The 21,475-nt window shown below is 51.6% G+C and overlaps 1 protein-coding gene across 3 annotated transcripts; it reads left to right on the forward strand.

The window, feature by feature from the left end:
- The first annotated feature begins 349 nt into the window (after positions 1–349).
- Positions 350–19,930, forward strand: TCTE1 (t-complex-associated-testis-expressed 1). Of its 3 annotated transcripts, none has more exons than XM_046641133.1 (7): positions 351–1,152; positions 4,181–4,264; positions 12,474–12,846; positions 13,817–14,385; positions 16,832–17,281; positions 18,835–19,162; positions 19,839–19,930. In XM_046641133.1, exons 3-6 carry the CDS (start codon positions 12,570–12,572, stop codon positions 19,042–19,044), a joined length of 1,506 nt encoding a protein of 501 aa, XP_046497089.1. In that variant the 5' UTR covers positions 351–1,152; positions 4,181–4,264; positions 12,474–12,569; the 3' UTR covers positions 19,045–19,162; positions 19,839–19,930. The 3 variants fall into 3 exon arrangements, with proteins under 3 accessions (XP_046497090.1, XP_046497089.1, XP_046497088.1); XM_046641132.1 differs by having other exon boundaries at positions 19,835–19,899; XM_046641134.1 differs by lacking the exon at positions 4,181–4,264 and having other exon boundaries at positions 350–1,152; positions 19,835–19,899.
- The last annotated feature ends 1,545 nt before the right edge of the window (positions 19,931–21,475 follow it).

Below are 21,475 nucleotides of genomic sequence, written 5' to 3' on the forward strand. Positions count from 1 at the left end.
GAAAGGCGCAAGGTGCCACTCTGCAAGGATGCCCCGCCCCCCGCTCTCCTGCAGGGCCTGGGGTCGCCCGGAGGCCTCAGGGGAGTTCCGGTAACTCCTGCAGGTGCCCTTCCACCCTCGTCTTCCAGAGACTGACTGCTGATGCTTTTCCCGGATGTCTTTCCCCTGGCCACCTCCCATCCCCCTTTCCACACAAAAGGCACCAAGAGGGAACAACACTCCAGCCCAGGAGCTGCCCCGGGTCCCCGACTCCTCACTTTCCCCGACAAAAGCCCACCCATTCCTAACATGTCTCCCAAGAGCACAAAGCTGCCCCAGGACCAGAGTTTCCACCACCCGCACGGCGGCCTGCACACCGCGTTCGACGACCCTTCCTTGCATCGAGCCCGTGCCAAAGCTCGTAGCCACAGCGACTAAAGACAGATCCACATGCTTGCACGGCACGCGGCGGAGACGCCGGGCCCGCGCAGGCATCCCTGCGCCCACGCGCACGTGCACGCGGCCTCGGCCCCGCCCCCTGGCGACGCGGGGCGTCCCTAACGACCGGCCGGCCGCGCGGGACCTGCGGGAAGGCGAGCGCCCCTGCACTGGGAGCGGGTGAGGCGACTCGGCGAGAGAGGACACTCAACCCCGGGCTCCCCAGGCCTGGACTCGCCCTGCCTCCACTGCCGCCCGCGGGGCGTGGAAGCCCCTCCAGCGCCCTCGGCCCACCGGCCAGAAGCCCGTAGGGGGCCACGTCCTGGGCGCCCACGTTTCTTGCGGCGGGGAAGGGCCGGTCTGTACCTCCAGGAGGCCCCCCACCCACCCATCTGAAGAGGGACCCGTGCCTCCTCCCCTGCCACCGTCGCTGTCTGAGAACTGGCCCAGAGGCTTAGGGGCTGCGAATAAGGGGAGGGGGACGGTAAGAGGTAGGAAGGGGAAGGTCGTGGAGGAGAGCAGTCTGCACAGACAGGCTGACCCCCATCCCCAGCTCCTCCGGCTGCAATTCCTGCTGCGGGTCCGGAAGCTCCGCACCTCCCTCCTTCCCTCCCACGGCGTGCTGGTTTCCCTTGGTAACCAAGGAGCAGGAGGGCCTCCTCACCCCAGGCGGCTTGGCGGACGCACTCACTGGCCTTTGGAGCTGAGCTTCCCTGCTGGAGTGTCTGAGCCAAGGTAGGGATGAGGGGCGGGGAGCGAAGTCGCTGGAGCCCTTTTAAAGACAACAGACCTAAGTGGGCAGGGGTTGGGAGGAGGCGTGTGAAAAGTGTGCTGACTGTCCCACCCGGCCAAACACCAAGCAGGCTGGGCTGGGCTCTGTCAGAGGAACTTTTTGCCCCTCTTTTGTGATTCCACAAACTGGGAATTCCCAAATGGTGATTTGAGAGTGACTTGGCCTGAGGTAGTAGGGTCTGACCTGGTGGGCATGACAGAGATCAGAGGAAATGCAGACAAAAGTGCAGGGCCCTGAGGACAGACACCTGGGGAGGGCTCTCCATAGGGCATCCTGGGGTGAGGAAGAAGCTGGCTGAGCCGGCAAACGAAGTTCAGTCAGAGAAGTGGGTGGAGAGTGGGGTGCGGGTAGCCCATCAAAGCTGAGCCAGCCCAGAGGTGCACAGCGGTGCTCGCCACCTAAAGAGGGCTGGCACTTCTGCTTCTCAGCTAAGAGGAAGGGAGGTGAGGACAACTGAGGGCCAGGGGTGTGATGAGCAGGAGAGAGGGCTCCTCCCCAGCATCTTCAACATTCACATTTGTGCAGGTGAGAGGAGCTTCTGCCCAAAGTGGTGTCGACGAAAATAATCCATAACCAATCTATAAATGAAAATCTGGGTGAGTTTATTCTGAGCTAAAATCTGAGGACCATGGCCCAGGGCCTTTCTTCCCAAAGGAAGAAAGGGCACCAAGGAAGTGAGGTGCACAGAGTGGTTACATACCCCCATACAGGACGTTTCACATATTATTGAAATGTCCCTCCCCCAATAGTCACAAGACTGCCCTGTCAGCACAGCACTTGATGGACACAGCAGGTAGTGGGTCTGCTATCTCAGAGGGAGGGTGTAGCAGGAGGCAAGTCTATTGTCTTGAGCTGGGGTCACAGGTGAGCGCAGCAATCAGTTTCTAGCCTAAGGAAAGATGCTTATCCTTAAAGAAATGCCAACGTTGGAAGGGAGAGGGAAGTTGCACCTTTATCTCAAGGGCCTTTGCTCTTGCCATAGGGAATCTCTAAAGCAGATATACAATGCATGCTCAACGGCCTCGGCCAGGCCCTTTTGGAAAGACAAGGTCAGGCTGAATTAGGTTTACACAAAATGGCTTCCTCATATACTCCAATATATTCTATTACTTGCCATTTTTATTTGTCAGTGGTTAGATTTAACTGGGGACTGTAGATGGATGGAGGAGATCTGACCCCTCCTCCAAGAGGCGGGATGTGCTAGAGAGTCAAGCACTGAGTCTTAGGAACTCGGAGGCCCCGCCTGAGCCATGGGGCAGGAGAGCACAGCTCTTCAGTATTCTCTTGGGTCTCAGGGGCCTCAAGCCGAGGGATACAGGCAATGATCCAGTTCTGTGGAAGGAGGCCATGCCTGGCAGTGGTTTGGGGGTGAGGGACTCTGAAGGCTGAAGGCTGGTGACCTGACAAGAGAGTTCAGGAGCTGGAGGAATTGGGAAGCCCCCTGGAAAAGAGCTGTCAACAACAGAGTCAGGGGCGACTTAGGAAGCAACCTGAGCATCTCAGTATCGGTCCAGGCTTTCGTGATGGAAGTAAGGGAGAGCTTTGGACAGACATCAGCTCAAACCTCAGCTTTGCCGCTCACCAGCTGTGTGGCGCCCAGCAAGTTACTTAAGCTTTCTAAGCCTCAGTCTCCTCATCCGTGAAAGGAGGATAATAGTGTTATAATAACAATAGGAGTCCTCAGTAATAAATCTGAAGACTTAATAAACTTATGTAGGTAAGGCAACTAACATCTTCACAAAATTTGAGTGCTGGCTCCAGGCCCAGCACTGTATGAAATGTCTCACACACATCAGTTCCTTTAATCCTCTGGAGAATCTTACAAAGTAGGTACCATTAATTACTGTCCCTATTTTACAGATAAAGAAACGGAGCCTTAGTGAGGTTAAATGACTGGCCCAGGGTCTCACAGATGCTAGGGGGCCCAGTGGAGTTTGACCTTAGGCAATATAACTCCGGAATCCTTAGCCAGCTGCTATGCTGCCTCCTGCTGTGCACATGCTATTGGGGGCCTAGAACTCAATAAATCGTAGCTATATATGGCAAGGATATGGTTCCCAGAACACCTGTCCACCAGACACAAGCCACCAAAAATGAGGACAACCTGAGCCAGCCCTGATGGCCTAGTGGTTACAGTTCGGAGCTCTCACCACTTCAGCGGCCCGGGTTTGTTTTCCCCTCGTGGAATCACACCACCAGTCTGTCCGTTGCCATGCCTTGGTGGCAGCTCACATAGAAGAACCAGAAGGACTCACAACCAGAATATACAACCACGCACTGGGGCTAATGGGAGGGGAAAAAAAAAAGAGAGGAAGATTGGCAACAGATGTTAGCTCAGAGCCAATCTTTCCTTGCAGAAGAAAAAATGAAGAAAACCAGGCCAGATTGGGGCATCCCATCACTTTATTGTATCTGTGCTTAGGCATGTAGAGAGTAGACCTTAACACCTAACCCTCTGAGTTACAGCCTGAATGTGACTTCAGGACCCTGGGCCTGAGGACCAGAGTGGGGAAGTGTGGGGAGGAGGATTGGCCTTTCCCCAGGGATTGTGGTCCTGGGTTGGGTTAGGTGGATGCTGGAGACAGAGCATGGGAAGCCCAACAGGCCCATGAGACTGGCACCAGTAGAGGAGAGGTCACAGGGCATGTCCCCATTTTCCTCATCCAAGGGCAGGGTGTGCCCTCCAATAGGGACACCAGGTGGTGGCACAAGAGGCACTCACTCCTGGTGGCCCTGACCTTCTCTCTGGAATGTCACAGAGGATTCCTGCCCCAGAGGACCAGAGTCTTGAACATGCTTTTAGTCTTCAAACTCTAGGATTCTCTCACTGCCCCTTAGGTTCCCCAGGGAGAAAAGGTTCCAGAAAGGAAGGAGACCGCTCTGCCACTTCTGGGGCTGCCCTCTGTGGGCCCTTGGGGGCTGTCTGGGAGCCCCTGGGCCCTGGCTAATGAGTGTCTACCCTCCCCCCAGGCTTCCAGGGAAGATAGTGCCACCTACCACCATCCTCAGCTGCGGACTGGTGATGCCCAGGCCAGACTGAAGCCACCCTGTGAAGTAGGTGGAGTTATCTCCGGTCTCCTCCCCCTCATCCTCCTGCGGGCCCTCCCCACCTTCTCCCATGCAGTGGTACACTCTCCTTGCCCCCTTCCTAACTTTGCTTTTTGGATCTGAAACTCATTCACAATGAAGTGTGGATAACTGATAAGAGGGGATATGTATATATACACACATATATATATATATAAATTTTTAAATGCTATTTTCTTTCTTTCTTTTCTTTCTTTTTTTTTTTTTTTTTGGTGAGGAAGATTGGCCCTGAGCTAACATCCATTGCCTATCTTCCTCTTTTTGCTTGAGGAAGATTACCACTGAGCTAATATCTGTGTCAATCTTCCTCTATTTTGTATGTGGGACACTGCCACAGCATAGCTTGATGAGCAGTGTGTAGGTCCATGCCCAGGATCCAAACCCACAAACCCCGGGCCGCCAAAGCAGAGTGTGCAAACTTAACCACTATACCACTGGGCTGGCCTCATATATAATTTCTGTATACTTAAATTGTCAGAGAATAATATATCACATGACTTCTACATTTTTTTTAAAAGTTTGCTACATTAGTGTCAGCATATATTTCATAATTTATTCTGCTTTGTTTGACCTAAAATGAGATGCATTTTTAAAAAGCAGTTCAAAGTTAATGTATGGATATACACACACAGGCATGTATGTAATATTAAGATTTCATTTCTTTTAAATAAAACCACACATCTATGGACAGCTCATCTTTGACAAAGGAGCTGAGGGCATACAATGGAGAAAAGAAAGTCTTTTCAACAAATGGTGCTGGGAAAACTGGAAAGCCACATGTAAAAGAATGAAAATTGACCATTCTTTTTCACCATTCACCAAAATAAACTCAAAATGGATTAAAGACCTAAAGGTGAGACCTGGAACCATAAGGCTTCTGGAAGAAAACGTAGGCAGTACACTCTTTGACATCAGTATTAAAAGGATCTTTTCGGACACCATGCCTTCTCAGAGAAGGGAAACAATAGAAAGAATAAACAAATGGGACTTCATCAGATTAAAGAGCTTCTTCAAGGCAAATGAAAACAGGATTGAAACAAAAAAACAACCCACTAACTGGGAAAAAATATTTGCAAGTCATATATCTGACAAAGGCTTAATATCCTTAATATATAAAGAACTCTCGCAACTCAACCACAAAACATCAAACAACCCAATCAAAAACTGGGCTGGAGACATGAACAGACATTTCTCCAAAGAAGATATACTGATGGCCAATAGGCACATGAAAAGATGCTCATTATTGCTGATCATCAAGGAAATGCAAATCAAAACTACACTAAGATATCACCTTACACCCGTTAGAATGACAAAAATATCTAAAACTAATAGCAACAAATGTTGGAGAGGTTGCGGAGAAAAAGGAACCCTCATACACTGCTGGTGGGAATGCAAACTGGTGCAGCCACTATGGAAAACAGTATGGAGATTCCTCAAAAAACTAAAAATAGAACTACCATACGATCCAGCCATCCCACTACTGGGTATTTATCCAAAGAGCCTGAAGTCAGCAATCCCAAAAGTCCTATGCACCCCAATGTTTATTGCAGCACTGTTTACAATAGCCAAGACGTGGAAGCAACCTAAGTGCCCATCAACAGACGAATGGATAAAGAAGATGTGGTACATATATACAATGGAATACTACTCAGCTGCAAAACAGAACAAAATCATTCCATTTGCAATAACATGGATGGACCTTGAGAGAATTATGTTAAGTGAAATAAGCCAGCGAGAGAAAGATAATCTGTGTATGACTCCACTCATATGAGGAATTTAAAACTATGGACCAAGAACAGTTTAGTGGATACCAGGGGAAAGGTGGGGTGGGGGGTGGGCACAAAGGGTGAAGTGGTGCACCTACAACGTGACTGACAAACATTAATGTACAATTGAAATTTCACAAGATTGTAACCTATCAATAACTCAATAAAAAAAAAGATTTCATTTCTTTTAGGGGGAAAATGCATTTTAATGTAACAGGGATGAAAGCCTTATGTTGGGACCCCTGCTTCCCTGGGAGCAGGAACATCCTTTCTTCTTTCCTAGTGGAGGGTGAGAAAGTGTGGGAAGGGGACACACCGAGCAACTGCGGAAGAGCAGTGCACTGTGCTTAGAGGCAGGAGCCCGCCCTCAGGCCCTGGCCCAGCCCTCCTGAATGTCCTGGATGCCAGTCATTTCCTGAGCTGGTCTTCAGTTTCTTCATCCGCGCCTCTATTGCAGAACGGTTGTAAGACTCAAACACGAGAAGAGTTCTGAGAGGAGCCTGTAACATAGGTGCTGAGCACATGTAAGTTGCTGATACTGTCCTATGGCTGGAGAGATGGGAGGCGAGACTGGAGGCTCAGGGTGGTCAGGAGAGGAAGAGGCCACAGGAGTTAGATGTCAGACCCTGTGTATAATAACCTGGGTGTCTTTGGCTCTTCTCGGCCATCCCACTGAACTATTTCATCTACTGATTGAAGATCTTTCCCATAATTTCATTCCCCAAATTGTGAGCCTATCCAAATGGACAGGACCCTTTGGTCACAAAGGGGCAGAAACCCAAGTCTTAGCTTCAGCAAAAGGGACTTGTTAGAAGGCTGCCAGGTTAGGCCTCAGAACCAAAGGCACCGCTGAGGAAGCAGGCAGTTCTGGGGGCCTCGGGGACTGAAGGTAGCTGGTGCTGTCTCTGCCTCCACCAGGCTTCCCTCCCTCCCACTGCAGACAGGCCTTTTCCATGTGAAGGGAAACCACTTCCCATGGCAGGGGATCTGTATCCTTCAAGGACATATGTCCTGTCTTCCTCCGCTTGGACAAGTCCCAAGAAGGATTCTCTTTGGCTCAGGACTCAGGTGGCCACCCCTGGACCAGTAGCTCTGACCAATACAGGATACTCCTGTTGGCCAGAATCTATTATCCCAGAAGGGGCTGGGGCAGCTCAAAACACCCCTGAAGCAGGCCTGACGCTGGGCGAGGGATTAGAGATAAAGATGAGATGGAAACAGTCTCTGCCCCTCGAGAGCTCACAGTCTAGTGTGGGTGTGGGGAGAGGGTGGCCAATCGGATCATTGAAGTGAGCCACGTACTGGGGGCTGACCAAGGGAGGGGTTGTTTGGGGGACGGGGGATGAGAGAGGCTGAAAGACTTCAGAGAGGAAGTGGTACTTGAGCTCAGAACAATGACAGTCCCTTTCCCAGGCTGAGCCAGTGGGAAAGGCATTCCAGGCCGAGGGCACAGCCTGAGCAAAGGCTGGGCAGCATGCACCAGCCCGCAGTGTTCCAGAGACGAAGAGGAGTTTCTTTCAAACACAGCGTCCTGACACAGAGGACCTTGTATACTGAGTGAGGAAGCTGGGCTGTACCCAGTGGGCAGTGGTGAGCCATGGCCACTGTGGGAAGGCTAGATGTGACAGGACCACACTGGATGACAGCCCCAGGTGCTGGGTGGCTGAAGCTCTGATCCAGGCGGACAGTGAGGTCCTGAGCTGAGGCAGCAGCATGAGGGGAGAGGAGGGCTGTTGGGATGGGAGGCAGAACTGAGTAGCCAGATGGGGGGGCCTATAGGAGAGTGGTGATGCCCCAGCTTCTGGTTCAGGCCCCTGGATGCATCCTGGTGTCCCCGGCCAAGGCAGGGAGCCAGGAGGAGGAGCCACCTGGGGGAGGCACTGAGTTCTCTTGGGGGGCAGATTGAGTTTGTGGGAGCTGGGAGGCCTGCCAGTGCACCTGAGTCTGGGCCTCAGAGGGGAGGTGAGAGCTGCAACCCATCAACAGGAGTGAGGCAGTGCTTCCTCACAGAACCCTGAGGGACTGCAACCCGGGAGGGGTGGCCAGAGCTGGAGGAGCCTGCAATGGAGACTGTTTTTTGAGGAAGATTAGCCCTGAGCTAACTGCCACCAATCCTCCTCTTTTTGCTGAGGAAGACTGACACTGAGCTAACATCCGTGCCCATCTTCCTCTACTTTATCTGTGAGATGCCTACCACAGCATGGCGTGCTAAGTGGTTGCCATGTCCGCACCTGGGATCCGAACCGGCAAACCGAGGGAGACTTTTTGAGAATGATCAGAGAGGCAAGAGGAGAACCAAGAGAGTGGCAGCTGTGAAGCAGTTGAGAAGGGCAGGTGGCAGGCCCCCAATAGGGTCGCACTTTCTATCATCTTTATAACATTAGTAACAGGGAGGCAAGGAGTTCGTCTTGCTCATTATTTTAAATATACTTTGATATTTTATTAATTTTTTAAAAAACATTTGGAACTAAAATCCTCCTTAAAAGAATCCTCTGTGTCTAGTAATAATTTGCTTCCTAAAAATATTTTTGTAATATCTATTTTTAAAAAGTCAAGAAGTAATTAAATGAAAACTATCAACTCCGACATTATGGGGCTAAGGGTTTAACATTTCCCTTACACGTGACATCAGGCCTGGTGGTATGGAGGTTTCTGTAAATGTGGCTAGCCGGAAGAGGCTCTTTTTTATAGCAGTCATGCACAGGGAGCACATGGAGCCACACTCGGCCCCTGCCTTGTGAGGAGGTGGCTCGGGGCCCTGAAACCCACCCTGGCTGCCGGCTCCAAACAGCAGAGGCAGCCAGGACCAGACCTCAGGAAGAGAGGCCAGGGCCTAAGACAATGAAGCACTGGGCTGTGAGACCAGGGGCAGCCAGTTCCAGAGAGCACCCGGCCTGGCCCCAGGGGAGGTTTCCCAACATTCGGCCTCCCAGGAGGAAAGAGGGGACCGCCTGCCAGGATGGGGAGGCTGGGCGGTGTTGTGAGAAATGCCTGGAGAGCCGGCTGCAGGGTGACACCAGCCAGGAATCTGTGGCCCTCAGCCAAGCTGGGTCCTGCTCCCATGGGTTGGCCTGCAGAGGGTCTTGGGATGCATCTGGGACCAAGGAGAATGCCCGAATGTTTTAGGTCAGAACTAGGAGGGAGCCCCAGGAGCACAGATGTGGAGCTGGCAGGAGCAGGGGTGGCCTGTTGTCTCTTTCCTCTTTCTCTTTCCCAAACTGCCAGGCTCCTCTGTCCTTCTATCCAGCCCCGAACACCACCACTGCCACCGTGCCCTTCGCATGTCCCCTCGACATAGGTAAGGGCCTCACTCACAGATACCATCTCAGGTCAGCATGCAAGGAACAGGCCTCCAGGGTGTCTTCTGCCCAGCCTAAGACCCCTGTCCTTCATCCTCCACACACCCCTCCAGTATTCTCAGATATTATCTCCACAACAGCCTGCATAGGAAGATATTATTATTCTGTTTTACAGATAAGAAAACTGAAGCTCAGATAAGTAACTTGGCCAAGGTCGCACAGCAAGTCACTAGCAAAGCCAGAAATGCAAAGTCATCTGGCGCCTCTAAGGAGCACCCACTGCCAGCCACACCCTCTGAGGGGCCATTAGTTAAAAAGTACCAGCTGGTTATCCCACCATTCTGGACACAATCTGTTTGTGAATTTGCATTTGATTTGCATAAGGGTGTCACGGACACACAGCTATCTTTCGTACACTGCCCTCTCACGCTCCCTCACACACACACACACACACACACACACACACACACACACACAGCACCAGTCTCTCCCTCCTTGAGATGCCTGGCTGGCTGGGGAGCGCCATCTGGTCCCCTCCATCTGTCAAGGACACCTTTGCAGGTTCAGAGTGTTCCTTCCCACCGGCCACTACACCGTGCGCCGAGTCAGGGAGCAAATGTCAGGGGGAAGTGCTGGAGGAGGAGCTGCGGGCATTTCCGCCTGCAGACTCAGGGCAGGGGCTCCCCCAGCAAGGGTGCAGAGATGGACAAATGGGGCATCCCCAGTCCCAGATACATCCTCTGTCTTCTGTCTTCAGCCCCAGATTTAGCTGCCTTTTCGCCTCCCACGCCTTCCCGCTGCCGTCTGGAATGCAGGGACGCTGGGAGAACTGGGAAGACAGGGATGGGGAGACTGAAGGAGCCGGAGCCCTCAGAGGGGAAGAGGAGAAGGAGGGGGGCACCCTGGACTGGGCCTGGGTCCAGTTCCCCCTCCTTCCTCTCTCAGCCTGCACTGTCCAAAACAGTATCCACATGTGGCTATTGAGCCATCAGACCTTTTTCATACTAAGACCAGGCTTAGTATGAAAAAATATACATATAATATCTCATTAATAATTTGTATGTTAATTACATATTTAAGTGATAATATTTTGGACATATTGGATTAAATATAAAATTAATTTCACCTGTTTCTCTTTGCTTTTTTAATGTGGGTCCTAGAAAAACTTAAATACAGTCAGTCCCTGACTTCACCATGGTTCGCCTTAGGATTTTTCACCTTTACGATGGTGCGAAAGCCATTCGCATTCAGTGGAAACCGTTCTTCAATTTTGAATTCTGATCGGTTCCCAGGTTAGCGATATGTGATACGGTCCTCCCTCATGATGCTGGGTGGCGGCAGCAGCCGCAACTCCCGGTCAGCCCCACAACAGGTGAACAACCGACACACTCACAACCATTCTGTTGTTCACGTTCAGTACAGTATTCAATCAGTTACATGAGATATTCAACACTTTACTATAAAATAGGCTCTATGTTAGGTGGTTTTGCCCAACTGTAGGCTAATGTCAGTGCTCTGAGCGTGTTGGAGACAGGCCGGGCTAAGCCACGATGTTCAGGACCTTAGGTGTATTAAGTGCATTTTTGACTTATGATATTTTCAACTTACTATGGGTTTATTGGGATGTAACCCCATCATAAGTCTAGAAAGATCTGTAGTATACGTGGTTTGCATTTTGGCCTGCATTATATTTCTATTGGCCAGTGCTGTTCTCAACTCCATCCTCCTGGTCAAGCCGTTACTGCTCTGTACAACACTTAGTGCAGAGGCCGGCCCTGTGGCCGAGTGGTTACGTTCGCATGCTCCACTTCAGTGGCCCAGGGTTTCACCAGTTCAGATCCTGGGTATGGACCTAGCACCGCTCATCAAGCCGTGCTGAGGCAATGTCCCACAAAGCAGAGCCAGAGGACCTACAACTAGAATATATAACTTTGTACTGGGGGGCTTTGGGGAGAGAAGGAAAAAGAAAAGAAAAGATTGGCAACAGATGTTAGCTCAGGTGCCAGTCTTTAAAAAAAAAAAAAAAAGACGCATTTAAAAAAATACTTAGTGCAGGGAGCTGTTTTGAACTAAATGGTTCTTTTTATACCGCAATCTTTTGGCAATATACACGCCCTCCCCTGACCCTCAGAGGGGCAGTACAATGCAGGGTTAAGAGGGGCGGGCCCTGTGGCCTAGTGGTTAAGTTCAGCATGCTCCACTTTGGTGGCCTGGGTTCAGTTCCCTGGTGCGGACCTACACCACTTGTTGGCAGCCATGCAGTGGTGGGGACCCACATACAAAATAAAGGAAGACTGGCACAGATATTAGCTCAGGGCAAATCTTCCTCAAGCAAAAAGAGGAGGATTGGCAACAGAAGTTAGCTCAGGGAGGGAGGAGGGTGAAAGGGGTGATGGGCACATGTGTGTGGTGAGGGATAGTAATTAATCTTTGGGTGGTGAACATGATGTAATCTATACAGAAATCGAAATATATAACAATGTACACCTGAAATTTATATAATGTCATCAACCAATGTTACCACAATAAAAAAAAGAAGTTAGCTCAAGCTGAATCTTCCTCAGCAAAAAAATAAAAGAGTATGAACTTGATAGACTGAGTTTACACCCATTCTTGTTATTTATAAGCTGTGTCACATGGAGCAAATAATTAACCTCTATGTGCTTTGTTTCGCATCAGAAAAATGGAAATAATACAAGTGCCTATTTCAAAAAGGCTTTTGTGAGGATGAAATGAATTAATATGCATAAAGAACTAAAAGAAAAATACGTCCAGCATACAGCAATTGCCCGTAATTGCTGGGCAATTTGGGGCTGCTCCTTGCTACAGTTCCATGTGCCACAGGATACCATGCCTCTTTGGATGCCCTATCGTATTCACTCCTCCCAAGCATCTTCTATGGCAACTGTTATCCTCCTTTTGCAAGGGAGGCATCTGAAACTCAAAGAGGCTCAGGGACTTGCCCGAGGCCACACAGCTCGTCAGTGGGATTTGTACTTGCATCGGTTCTACTCCAGAGACTGACCCTTAAGAACCACTTTGTGCTACCTCTCCTGGTAAATGCCCACCGAGACCCTCCAAAGTAACCTCTACCCCATCCTCTCGCTTCAGGTTCCCACTAGCATCAAGGACCTGCCAGTCTGAGAAACTGTCTGTCACAAGGCCATCACCAAGTGGCCACCTGCCCCTATTTTGCCAGTCCCCAGCATGCAGGAAACCGTAACACCACCATCATTGTCGGTCCCCAGCCGCTCCTCCACCTCCACCCAGGACCGGTCCTCCACTGCAGGCCAAGCTTCGAGCACAGCCCAGCAGCCCTCAAAGCCCACAGTCAATCCAACCCCCGTGAAGTCCAAGGGCCCGAATTCTGGGGCCAATGTACGTCGGATGCGCAGGATCATCGCTGAGGATGCAGAGTGGTCCCTGGCCATTGTGCCCCTCCTCAGAGAGCTCTGCATTCAGCACATCGTCAAGAACTTCCAGAGTGAGTCTGTCCCTGCATTGGGCAGGAGGGAGAAGGCCAGGAGGAGGGGAAGGTGGGTGGGGACTACCTGGAGATGGGGCCTCAGAGCTGGGTCCTGTGGCAGCCCCTGCCCTCCTACACAGTGTCCTCATCTCCACTCAACACTTCCTTCCCCCCGGGACCAGGACAGTTTCTCCTGCTGTCCCCACTTCCAGGCCCCACCAGACTCCCACCCACACTGTGCCCTCCATGCCTATGCCTTCTCCTCACCTTTCCCACTCTCTCCAGCCCAAACCATATCTACCTCCTCCTCCAGAAAGCCCTCCCTGGTTGATTGCTGTCCACTCTCTTGGAGTCTTCCATGGTGTGTATAGGTTCTTGGTTTGTTTTATACTCTATGCTCTGTAAATATTCATCCTTTTCAAAGACAAGTTGCCAACCTCTCCTACCAGCTGGGGAGCTTTCTGAAGGGGGCCATCAATTTGTCTACAGCACCTATCACCATCTACCTACAATATATTCGTATGTATATAGACACCTACAATAAGCCTCTCCTCATAAGAGGGAGAGGCTTCCTCCATTTGGTTCACTCCTGTATCCTCAGCACTTAGAACAGTGTCTGGCACATAGTAGGTGCTCAAATTTTTTTTTGTTTTGAAATGAATGAATCAAATCAGATTGGGAGCCTCTGAAGTCAGGGGTTGTTCCCGCCATCAGACTAAATGATAACTGAGGCCTGGGCCTGAGATTCTTCCTCGGACTGGGAGCTCTTGAGACCAGATGCTAAGATGTCCACCTTCAGGCGGGAGCAGCCCAAAGCCAAGGGCTGTGTCTCCCTGCTCAGATGCTCCCTGAGAGGAAAGGCTGGGGCTCCCAGAGGCAGGGGAGGGTCTTCCCTTTCCTCAGTGCCCCCCAGGCAGGCCCAGCCCCGAGCACCATGTTCTGTTGTCCCAACACTGTGACTCCTGCTTTCCTTCCTCTGTTCCCAAAGACAACCCTATCCTGAAGCAGCTGCTCCCAGAGCACCAGCAGAAGGTCCTGAACCACCTGTCCCCTGACCTGCCGCTGGCTGTGACTGCCAACCTGATCAATGATGAGAGCTACTGGCGCCGCTGCTGCATGCAGCGCTGGCCTGTGTGCTATGTGGCCAAGCATGGCGGCAGCTGGAAGCGCATGTTCTTTGAGCGGCACCTGGAGAACCTGCTAAAGCACTTCATCCCAAACACCACGGACCCCGCGGTGATCCTCGACCTGCTGCCGCTCTGCAGGAAGTATGTGCGCAGGATCCAAGTGGATCAGTTCCTTCCGCCCGTGCAGCTGCCACCGCCACCGTGGAGTGGGGAACAGTCTGACTCGGGCAGCGAGGGAGAGATGGAGGAGCCCGCCATGGACCACTACCAACTGGGTGACCTGGTGGCTGGCCTGAGCCATCTGGAGGAGCTGGACCTGGTGTACGGTGTCAAGGACTGTGGCATGAACTTCGAGTGGAACCTCTTCCTCTTCACCTACCGGGACTGCCACTCCCTGGCGGCCACCATCAAGGCATGCCACACTCTCAAGGTACCATCCGCCTCCAGCCTTCCCCCACCTCCAATTCTCAGCCTCTCTCTGATTCCCTCTCCCCTTCCCTGCCTCCCCCATCACCATCTTCTTTCTCCTATTTCCTTCTCATTCATTCACCAAGTGTCCTTTCATGCACCCCACACCAAGCTGGATTCTGAGGATGCAGAGATGAACTGCCCTCCCAGTTCACCGACCATTGACTCATCCAACTAAGGTCCGCCCTCTAGACCCTGTCCTAGGTGCTGAAGATTCAGCAACGATCAAAATTATACCATCTGTGCCCTCTGGAGCTAACAGTCCGGTGGGATAAAAGGCACTAATCAGCAATCATATGAATGTAACACTGCACCTAGGATAGGGTTGCCAGATTTAGCAAATGAAAATACAGGACATCCAGAAAATCTGAATTTTAGATACACAATGAATAATTTTTTTAGTCTAAGTATGTCCTAAATATTCTGGTTGGAAGAGGGAGAGCCAGCCAGGAAGAAAAAGGGGACATGGCATTGTGTCATAGAGCCAAAGGAGGGACGCATTTCAGAAAGAGGGAGTGAAAAGCAACAGGGTGGGTTTAGCAAACACGGAGGTCACTGAGGGGGAGCTATGTCAGTGGAGTGCCGGGAGCAAAGGCCAGATCAGAGTGGTTTATGGAGAGTGGGAAGTGAGGAAACAGAAGGACTGTGCTCAGCTTTTTCAAGAACTTGGCTGTGAAGGAGGTGAAAGGTAGAGCTGTAATAAATGACAGGTTTGGGTTTTCTTAAGAAGAAACTTGCAAGTGTTTAAAATCAATGTAAAGCTCCATCTAATTGCAAGAAAGGAGCTGAATACAGGAGAGAGGCACAGGTTCATTGACCAAGGAAGGTTCCTGGGAAGGCAGGAGAGGTGGCATCTAGGACTGAGGTGGGGCAGGTGGCTGTGAGCAGAGGGGAGAGTGGATGTGGTGGGTAGCACTGGGTTTGTGTTTGGGATTAGGAAAATGAGGGGTTCCCATTCAATGGCTGGGGAGGCTGGAGGAGACGTACCTGTTGAAAGGAGGCTGTAGGGTGGCCTCCTGAAGTTTGAGGAGGCTGCAGAAGGTTGAAATAGTTGTTGTAGATCATGAGAGAGTATGTTGGCCAGAGAAACAGAGTTGAATTGGCACACAGCACTGAGGGCCCATTGGTGGTTCTGGTGGTACCAACCAGTCCTGTCATGTGACATTTTCCATCATGTCAGTTGCTTGGGCACAGACATGCAGAAAATAGAGTGGAGTTGATCCAGGATTGGAGCTTTGCCAGATAGATGCAATGAAAAGACAAGAGGGACAAATAACTCAAACTGGCTAAGATGTAAAGAAAGGAGAGGAGAGAAAGATAGGGAGACAGCAGAGAGGCCTCGAAGAAGAGGGAAGAATGGAACAAGCCCGTGAGAAGGAAAGGGGTAATGGCTCCCGTCTCCAGTATTCATAATGCTGGGCCTACCCCCTTGCTCTTATCTTTTTTCTTCATCCCATCCATTTTCTAGCCAGCCCTGGTGGTCTAGTGGTTAAGATGGCACTCTCACCACCTCGGCCAGGGTTTGTTTCCCAGTCAGGGAACCACACCACCCACCTGTCGTTGTCATACCAGGGTGCCTGCATGTTGCTGTGATGCTGAAAGCTATACCACTGGTATTTCAAATACCAGCAGGGTCACCCATGGTGGACAGGTTTCTGCGGAGCTTCCAGACCAAGACAGACTAGAAAGAAGGACCTGGCCACCCACTTCTGAAAAAATTGGCCATGAAAACTCTTTGAATAGCAGCAGAGCATTGTCTGATAGAGAGGATGGTGCAAAAAGATGGGGCAGGGTTCCACTCTGCTGCACACAGGGTCACCAAGAGAACTAGGGGCTGGAATTGACTTGATGGCACTAACGAAAAAAAATCTATTTTCTATTTCTCACCCTTCCCACTTTCTCCCCAGTTCTTATCCTGGCAATCTCCTTCAAAGAGATCCTCTCCTTACGCTGGTGGGTTTTAGCCATCTGAAGAGGGCACACTAAGGGGCTGGGGCATCAGACAGACCTGGATTCAAAGTCTGCCTCTGCAGCTCAATCACTGCGTGACTCGGCAAATGATGTATTCGCCCTCAGCCTCCATTTTCTATCTGTCAATGGAGAGAACTCCTACCTCACTGGGATGCTGAGGGTTAGAGATAATGGTTATGAAATGTTCTAGCAGCATGCCCAGCACATAGTAATTTCTTGATAAACAGTAGCCTTTCCCCCCTACTGCCTGCCACCAATTCTATACTGCTCTGCCATGCTAGGTAGGCCTGCCCCATCCAAAAGCCAGCCAGGTGGCCAACACCAGGTGAGCAGAACCTCAGGCCTCCCTGCGCCTCCCTTCGTTATCTGCAGAAGGTGGGCAGGCAGACAGATTATTCCTGGCTGCCCAGTACCGTAGACCCTCTACCTGCCCACAGATCTTCAGGCTGACCCGAAGCAAGGTGGACGATGACAAGGCACGCATCCTAATTCACAGCCTCCTGGACCATCCAACCTTAGAGGAGCTGGACCTGTCACACAACCTCATTGGGGACCGTGGTGGGCGTGCTGCCGCCAAGCTGCTGAGCCACAGCCGCCTGCGTGTGCTCAACCTGGCCAACAACCAGGTGCGTGCAGCTGGTGCCCAGTCACTGGCTCACGCCTTGGCACACAATACCAACCTCCTTTCCCTCAACCTGCGCCTCAACTGCATTGAGGATGAGGGCGGCCAGGCACTTGCCCACGCCTTGCAGACCAACAAGTGCCTCACCACGCTGCACCTCGGTGGCAATGAGCTGTCTGAGCCCACTGCGACACTCCTCTCCCAGGTGCTCTCCATCAACACCACGCTCACCAGCATCAACCTGAGCTGCAACCACATCGGGCAGGTGAGCCACCGCTCCTGGGGCTGGCAGGGCCAAGGAGAGGCCCTGGGGCCTTTGGAGGGTGGATGTTGAATCCAACAGCAATGGGGCACTTACAGGATAATTGTTAAGATCGCAGACTTTACCTCATTCCAATCCCAGCTCTGCCATTAAGCACTTGGTTAAGTTACTTAACTTTTGGGGGCCTCCATTTCCTCATCTGTAAAATGGGGATAATAACAGTATCTACTTTAAATGTTGTTACTGGGAGGATTAAATGTTATACTTGTAAAGCAACTAACCATCACAGGCACTGGCTAGGTTCTCAGTAATTGCTAGCTTTCACTATCACTCAGGGTTATATACTATGCTAGATACCCAATATCCATTAGTGTTCCTTTAATCCTCACAGTTATCTCATAAAATGTGTACTCTTACCCCTACTTTACAGATGGAAAATTGAGTCTCAGAGAGGTTAGTGAATTGCCTGAGAGCATCCAGTCAGCAGAAAGTGGCAGAGCTGTGATTCAAACCCAGGACTGATTGAAAGCCTGGGTCCCTTCCAACAGACAATGTCTCTCAAATTTTCTTGACCAAGTCTCAGAGTAAGAAACGCAACTTACACCAACACCTAGTGAACACATCCATCAACATAATTGGAGTTTACTCCTACTGCTTGTGATATATGCTGATGTTTCCCTTTATATTCTATGTACTTTATTTTCTTTAATGCTTCCGTAGCCTATTAAGTTGACTTTGCAATGCACTATAGCGTCACAAGCACAGAACAGCCGCGCTCTACCTCCCACCATGAAATTCTTTCACACGGGGCCTGGCCCACCCAAACCAGAAGGGGCTGGAGCTGTGAGGACTATGGGGAGGACCCTCTGTGTACTCCAGTCAGGCCCCTGCACCCTCTACTCACCCTCCCCAGAGGACAGTCTTGCCCACACACACTGTCTCCAGAGGGGGCACTCTTGGTTACAAGTTAACCAGAAAATGGCGTAAACAAGAGGAATATTCATGCTGTCCCTAATCAGAAGCCCCAGGGTAGCGAGTGCTGGGGTTGGTAAATTCCTTGGGTCAGTGCCATTCTCTCACCACATGGCCGTGGCCTCTCGGGTGCTCCTCTCATGGTGCCAAGATGGCTGCTGCATCTCACATGGGGCCATGCTCAGAGGCAGAAAAAGGGCAAACGCCCCTCTCTTTCGTTCTTCCTTCAGTGAGAACCTTCCCAGAAGTCACTCCCTCCAAACGTCCTCCTCACATTGCATTAGCCAGATCTGCCTCACATGCCCAGGGCTGAACCAGACGAATGGGATTACCATCACTGCCACAGAGCCATGTTTTTCAAAGCATTGGGATTGAAAAATCAATTTAGTGAGTCTTGAGCACCATTTTTCTTATGGAATAGAATGGACTAGGATAGCATAGAATAGAAAACACCAGTGTGCTGCACAACTAGGTTAAATATTATTTTGTGAAACTTTTGTTTCAGTCGCCTCTATACACAAACGTGTGTGTGTGATCCCGGGAAGCGATGTAAAATGACCACTTCCCTTGTACTCCTCTCCCAGGACGGCGGGAAGCAGCTCCTGGAAGGCATGTCAGACAACAAAACCCTCCTGGGGTTTGACTTGCGCCTGTCAGATGTATCCCAGGAGAGCGAGTACCTCATTGGCCAAGCCCTTTCTGCCAATCGTGAAGCAGCCCGCCAACGGGCCTTGAATCCCAGCCACTTCATGTCGCCAATCACTGCCAAGGGCCCTGAGAACCCTGTGGGATAAGATGGGGGACAGGGTTGGGGCAGTGCCCCATCCCTCACTTCATGCCCCTGCCATGCCTGCTGCAGACTGTCACACTGGTCCAGAGGGAGGGAGATAGGGAGACCAGGAATATGCTGGGGTGAGTGATCAAAAGTTGTGTGGATAAAGATGTGAAGAGGGGGAGGGGCCTGGGATAGGGGAAGAAGGGGTATGAAGTGGGACCCAGCCCCCATACCCAGGGAGAAAGTATCACTGGACCCCTTGAAATGACCAACTTCTTCCAGCAATAGGGAAGGCAGAGAGGATCCTGAGGGACTGCGCCTGCCCAGGCTCTCGCACGAGGGCTGCCCCCTCCCTGACCACACTCCCTACCATTTTCCTATCGCCTCGACAGATCCTTAACCTCTAGACCTTCAAACACACACACTCTGTCTCTACACGCTCTTTTCCTCCTCTGGTTACAGCCGAGCTTTGCCTGGCTCTTCCACCCTCACCCCTGTAGATGCCACCTCCCTATTACTTGACCCTGCTTAAGTGATCCAGTTCTACAGGCCATGCCATCCCCTAATCCTCTCCCCCAACCTGGGAAGGGGGAAACAGAGGTGGCAGGAGTGGCTCAGACCCAGTGGCCTCCCCAGAGAGCTTCCCATGAGATGGCGGGGGAAGTGCCACGCTGGGAAGGGAAGTCCGTGAGTCATCTGCAACTTTATTATCCACCAGTTTGATTTATACAATCTTTGCGCTTGGAAATCCACGACAGAAAGGCCACAGTGTGATGCACCCAATTGACAAAAACCTGTCTTCTCCCCAGCCAGGCCCAGCCCACCCCACAAGCCCTTGTCCACAAGACACATGGAGCCCTCCAGATACCTTCTATGAGTCCCCGTCACTCTGCAGCTGCCCACCCTAGGGCCACACCCACAAGAATCACATCAACCGATGGGGCCACGAGGACTGATGGATTCAGGCTGAGCACCATCTTCCATCCTGCTTGCACTGAAGGGCCCAGAACCTCTAAACCCATTTCCAAAGGGTGGGTCATGCACTGCAACCACAGCCTAAGGGGCCTGCTCTCCGGGGACTCCTTCCAACAAGCAGGCGCTGAGCAGAGCACCAAAGGGGCCTTGGGAGTGACTGCATATGTGTGCCTGTCTGGGCAACCTAGAGTCTGTCTGTGTGTGCCTGACACCCTCTGACAGTTCCGGAGTGCAAAACGTGTAGGTGCGAGAGTGTGTGTGAGTGTGTGTGAGTGTGTGTGTGTGTGTACATAGCCACAGCTGCTAGCAGAGTTCTAATCAGAGAAACAAGAACATTCAGTGTAAAGTTTAATTTTAGAGATTAATTAATTTTCTGGTTTTCATTTTTCCCTGGCAATCAATAAAGCTACCAAGAAAAGAGACCAAAGAAGTGGTTTCTCTCTAAGTCTGTGCGTGTGTGGGAGGTGAGGCTGTCTGTGTGAGAAGACCTAGGCAGAAATGGTCAATACAGGCAAAAATAATAACACGGGCCCCCCTTCTCCTCCTCCCAACTCAGGCTGTCCCGCGAACAGGCCTGAGGAAGGAGGTGGCCAGGCTGTCCTCGCACAAGGGCATGACATCCAGGTGCCAGCTGGCCAAGAACTGGGGCCTGAGGCCACAGCTCACCACCTGTACCTCACAGATGTCCATTCAGAGGAAAGAGGGGTGCTCCAACCGCGAGACCCCTGAGGAGCACAGACTCAGGGTCCAGGCGGGTTCAGTGCTGGCAGACAGGTGGGCTCTGCTGCCCAGGGAAGCCTACTGGGCAGCTGTCCCCTCCTGCCCACACCTCCCCTTCTCCAGCCTCCATTCCCGTCCACTCAGCCATCTCCACATGAAAGTAAAGCTCAACCCCCAATGGCCATGCGCCATGGTGTCCCCACAATCTGTGCCTCCCAAGTCCCCCCAGGAAGGAGAGGAGGGGAGCCAAAGGAGATGTTGCATAGGTGGAGGCCACGCCCTTGGCGGGTGCAGGCCTGGCTAGGCTGGAGGAAGATGGGAGAGGCTGAAGGAAAGGAAGGAGGAGCTCTGCCGGCTCAGACAAAGTGAGAAGCATCCAGGGTGAGCAATATCGGGTGGCCCAAGGGTTATCCTCTCCAGCTTGAAATGTGAGCTCAATCCCTGGGCACTAAGTCTGCTGGGAAATCTTTAGCCAGGGGAGCTGGGAGGGCAGGAGGGTTGTACACAGACATGCACACGGAAGCACATCAGGGTGGGAGTCATGGGGGAGAGAAGGTGGTGTCAGAGCTTTGGGGGAACAGGACTTGGGGCCAGTGCCCTGGGGTGGTGGCAGGTGCCCCTTTGAAGACCCTAGGACACACAGCAGGGCTTCAGCTCATGGCATAGGGGAGGACAGAGGAGTCGGACAAGATTTAGAGAATCCTGCCTCCGACCCTGCCACTGGAATTGACTATTTCTCCAGCTGGGGCTTGCGA

This window comes from Equus quagga, chromosome 15 (assembly GCF_021613505.1).
Source record: "Equus quagga isolate Etosha38 chromosome 15, UCLA_HA_Equagga_1.0, whole genome shotgun sequence".
NCBI classification, from domain to species: Eukaryota; Metazoa; Chordata; class Mammalia; order Perissodactyla; family Equidae; genus Equus; species Equus quagga.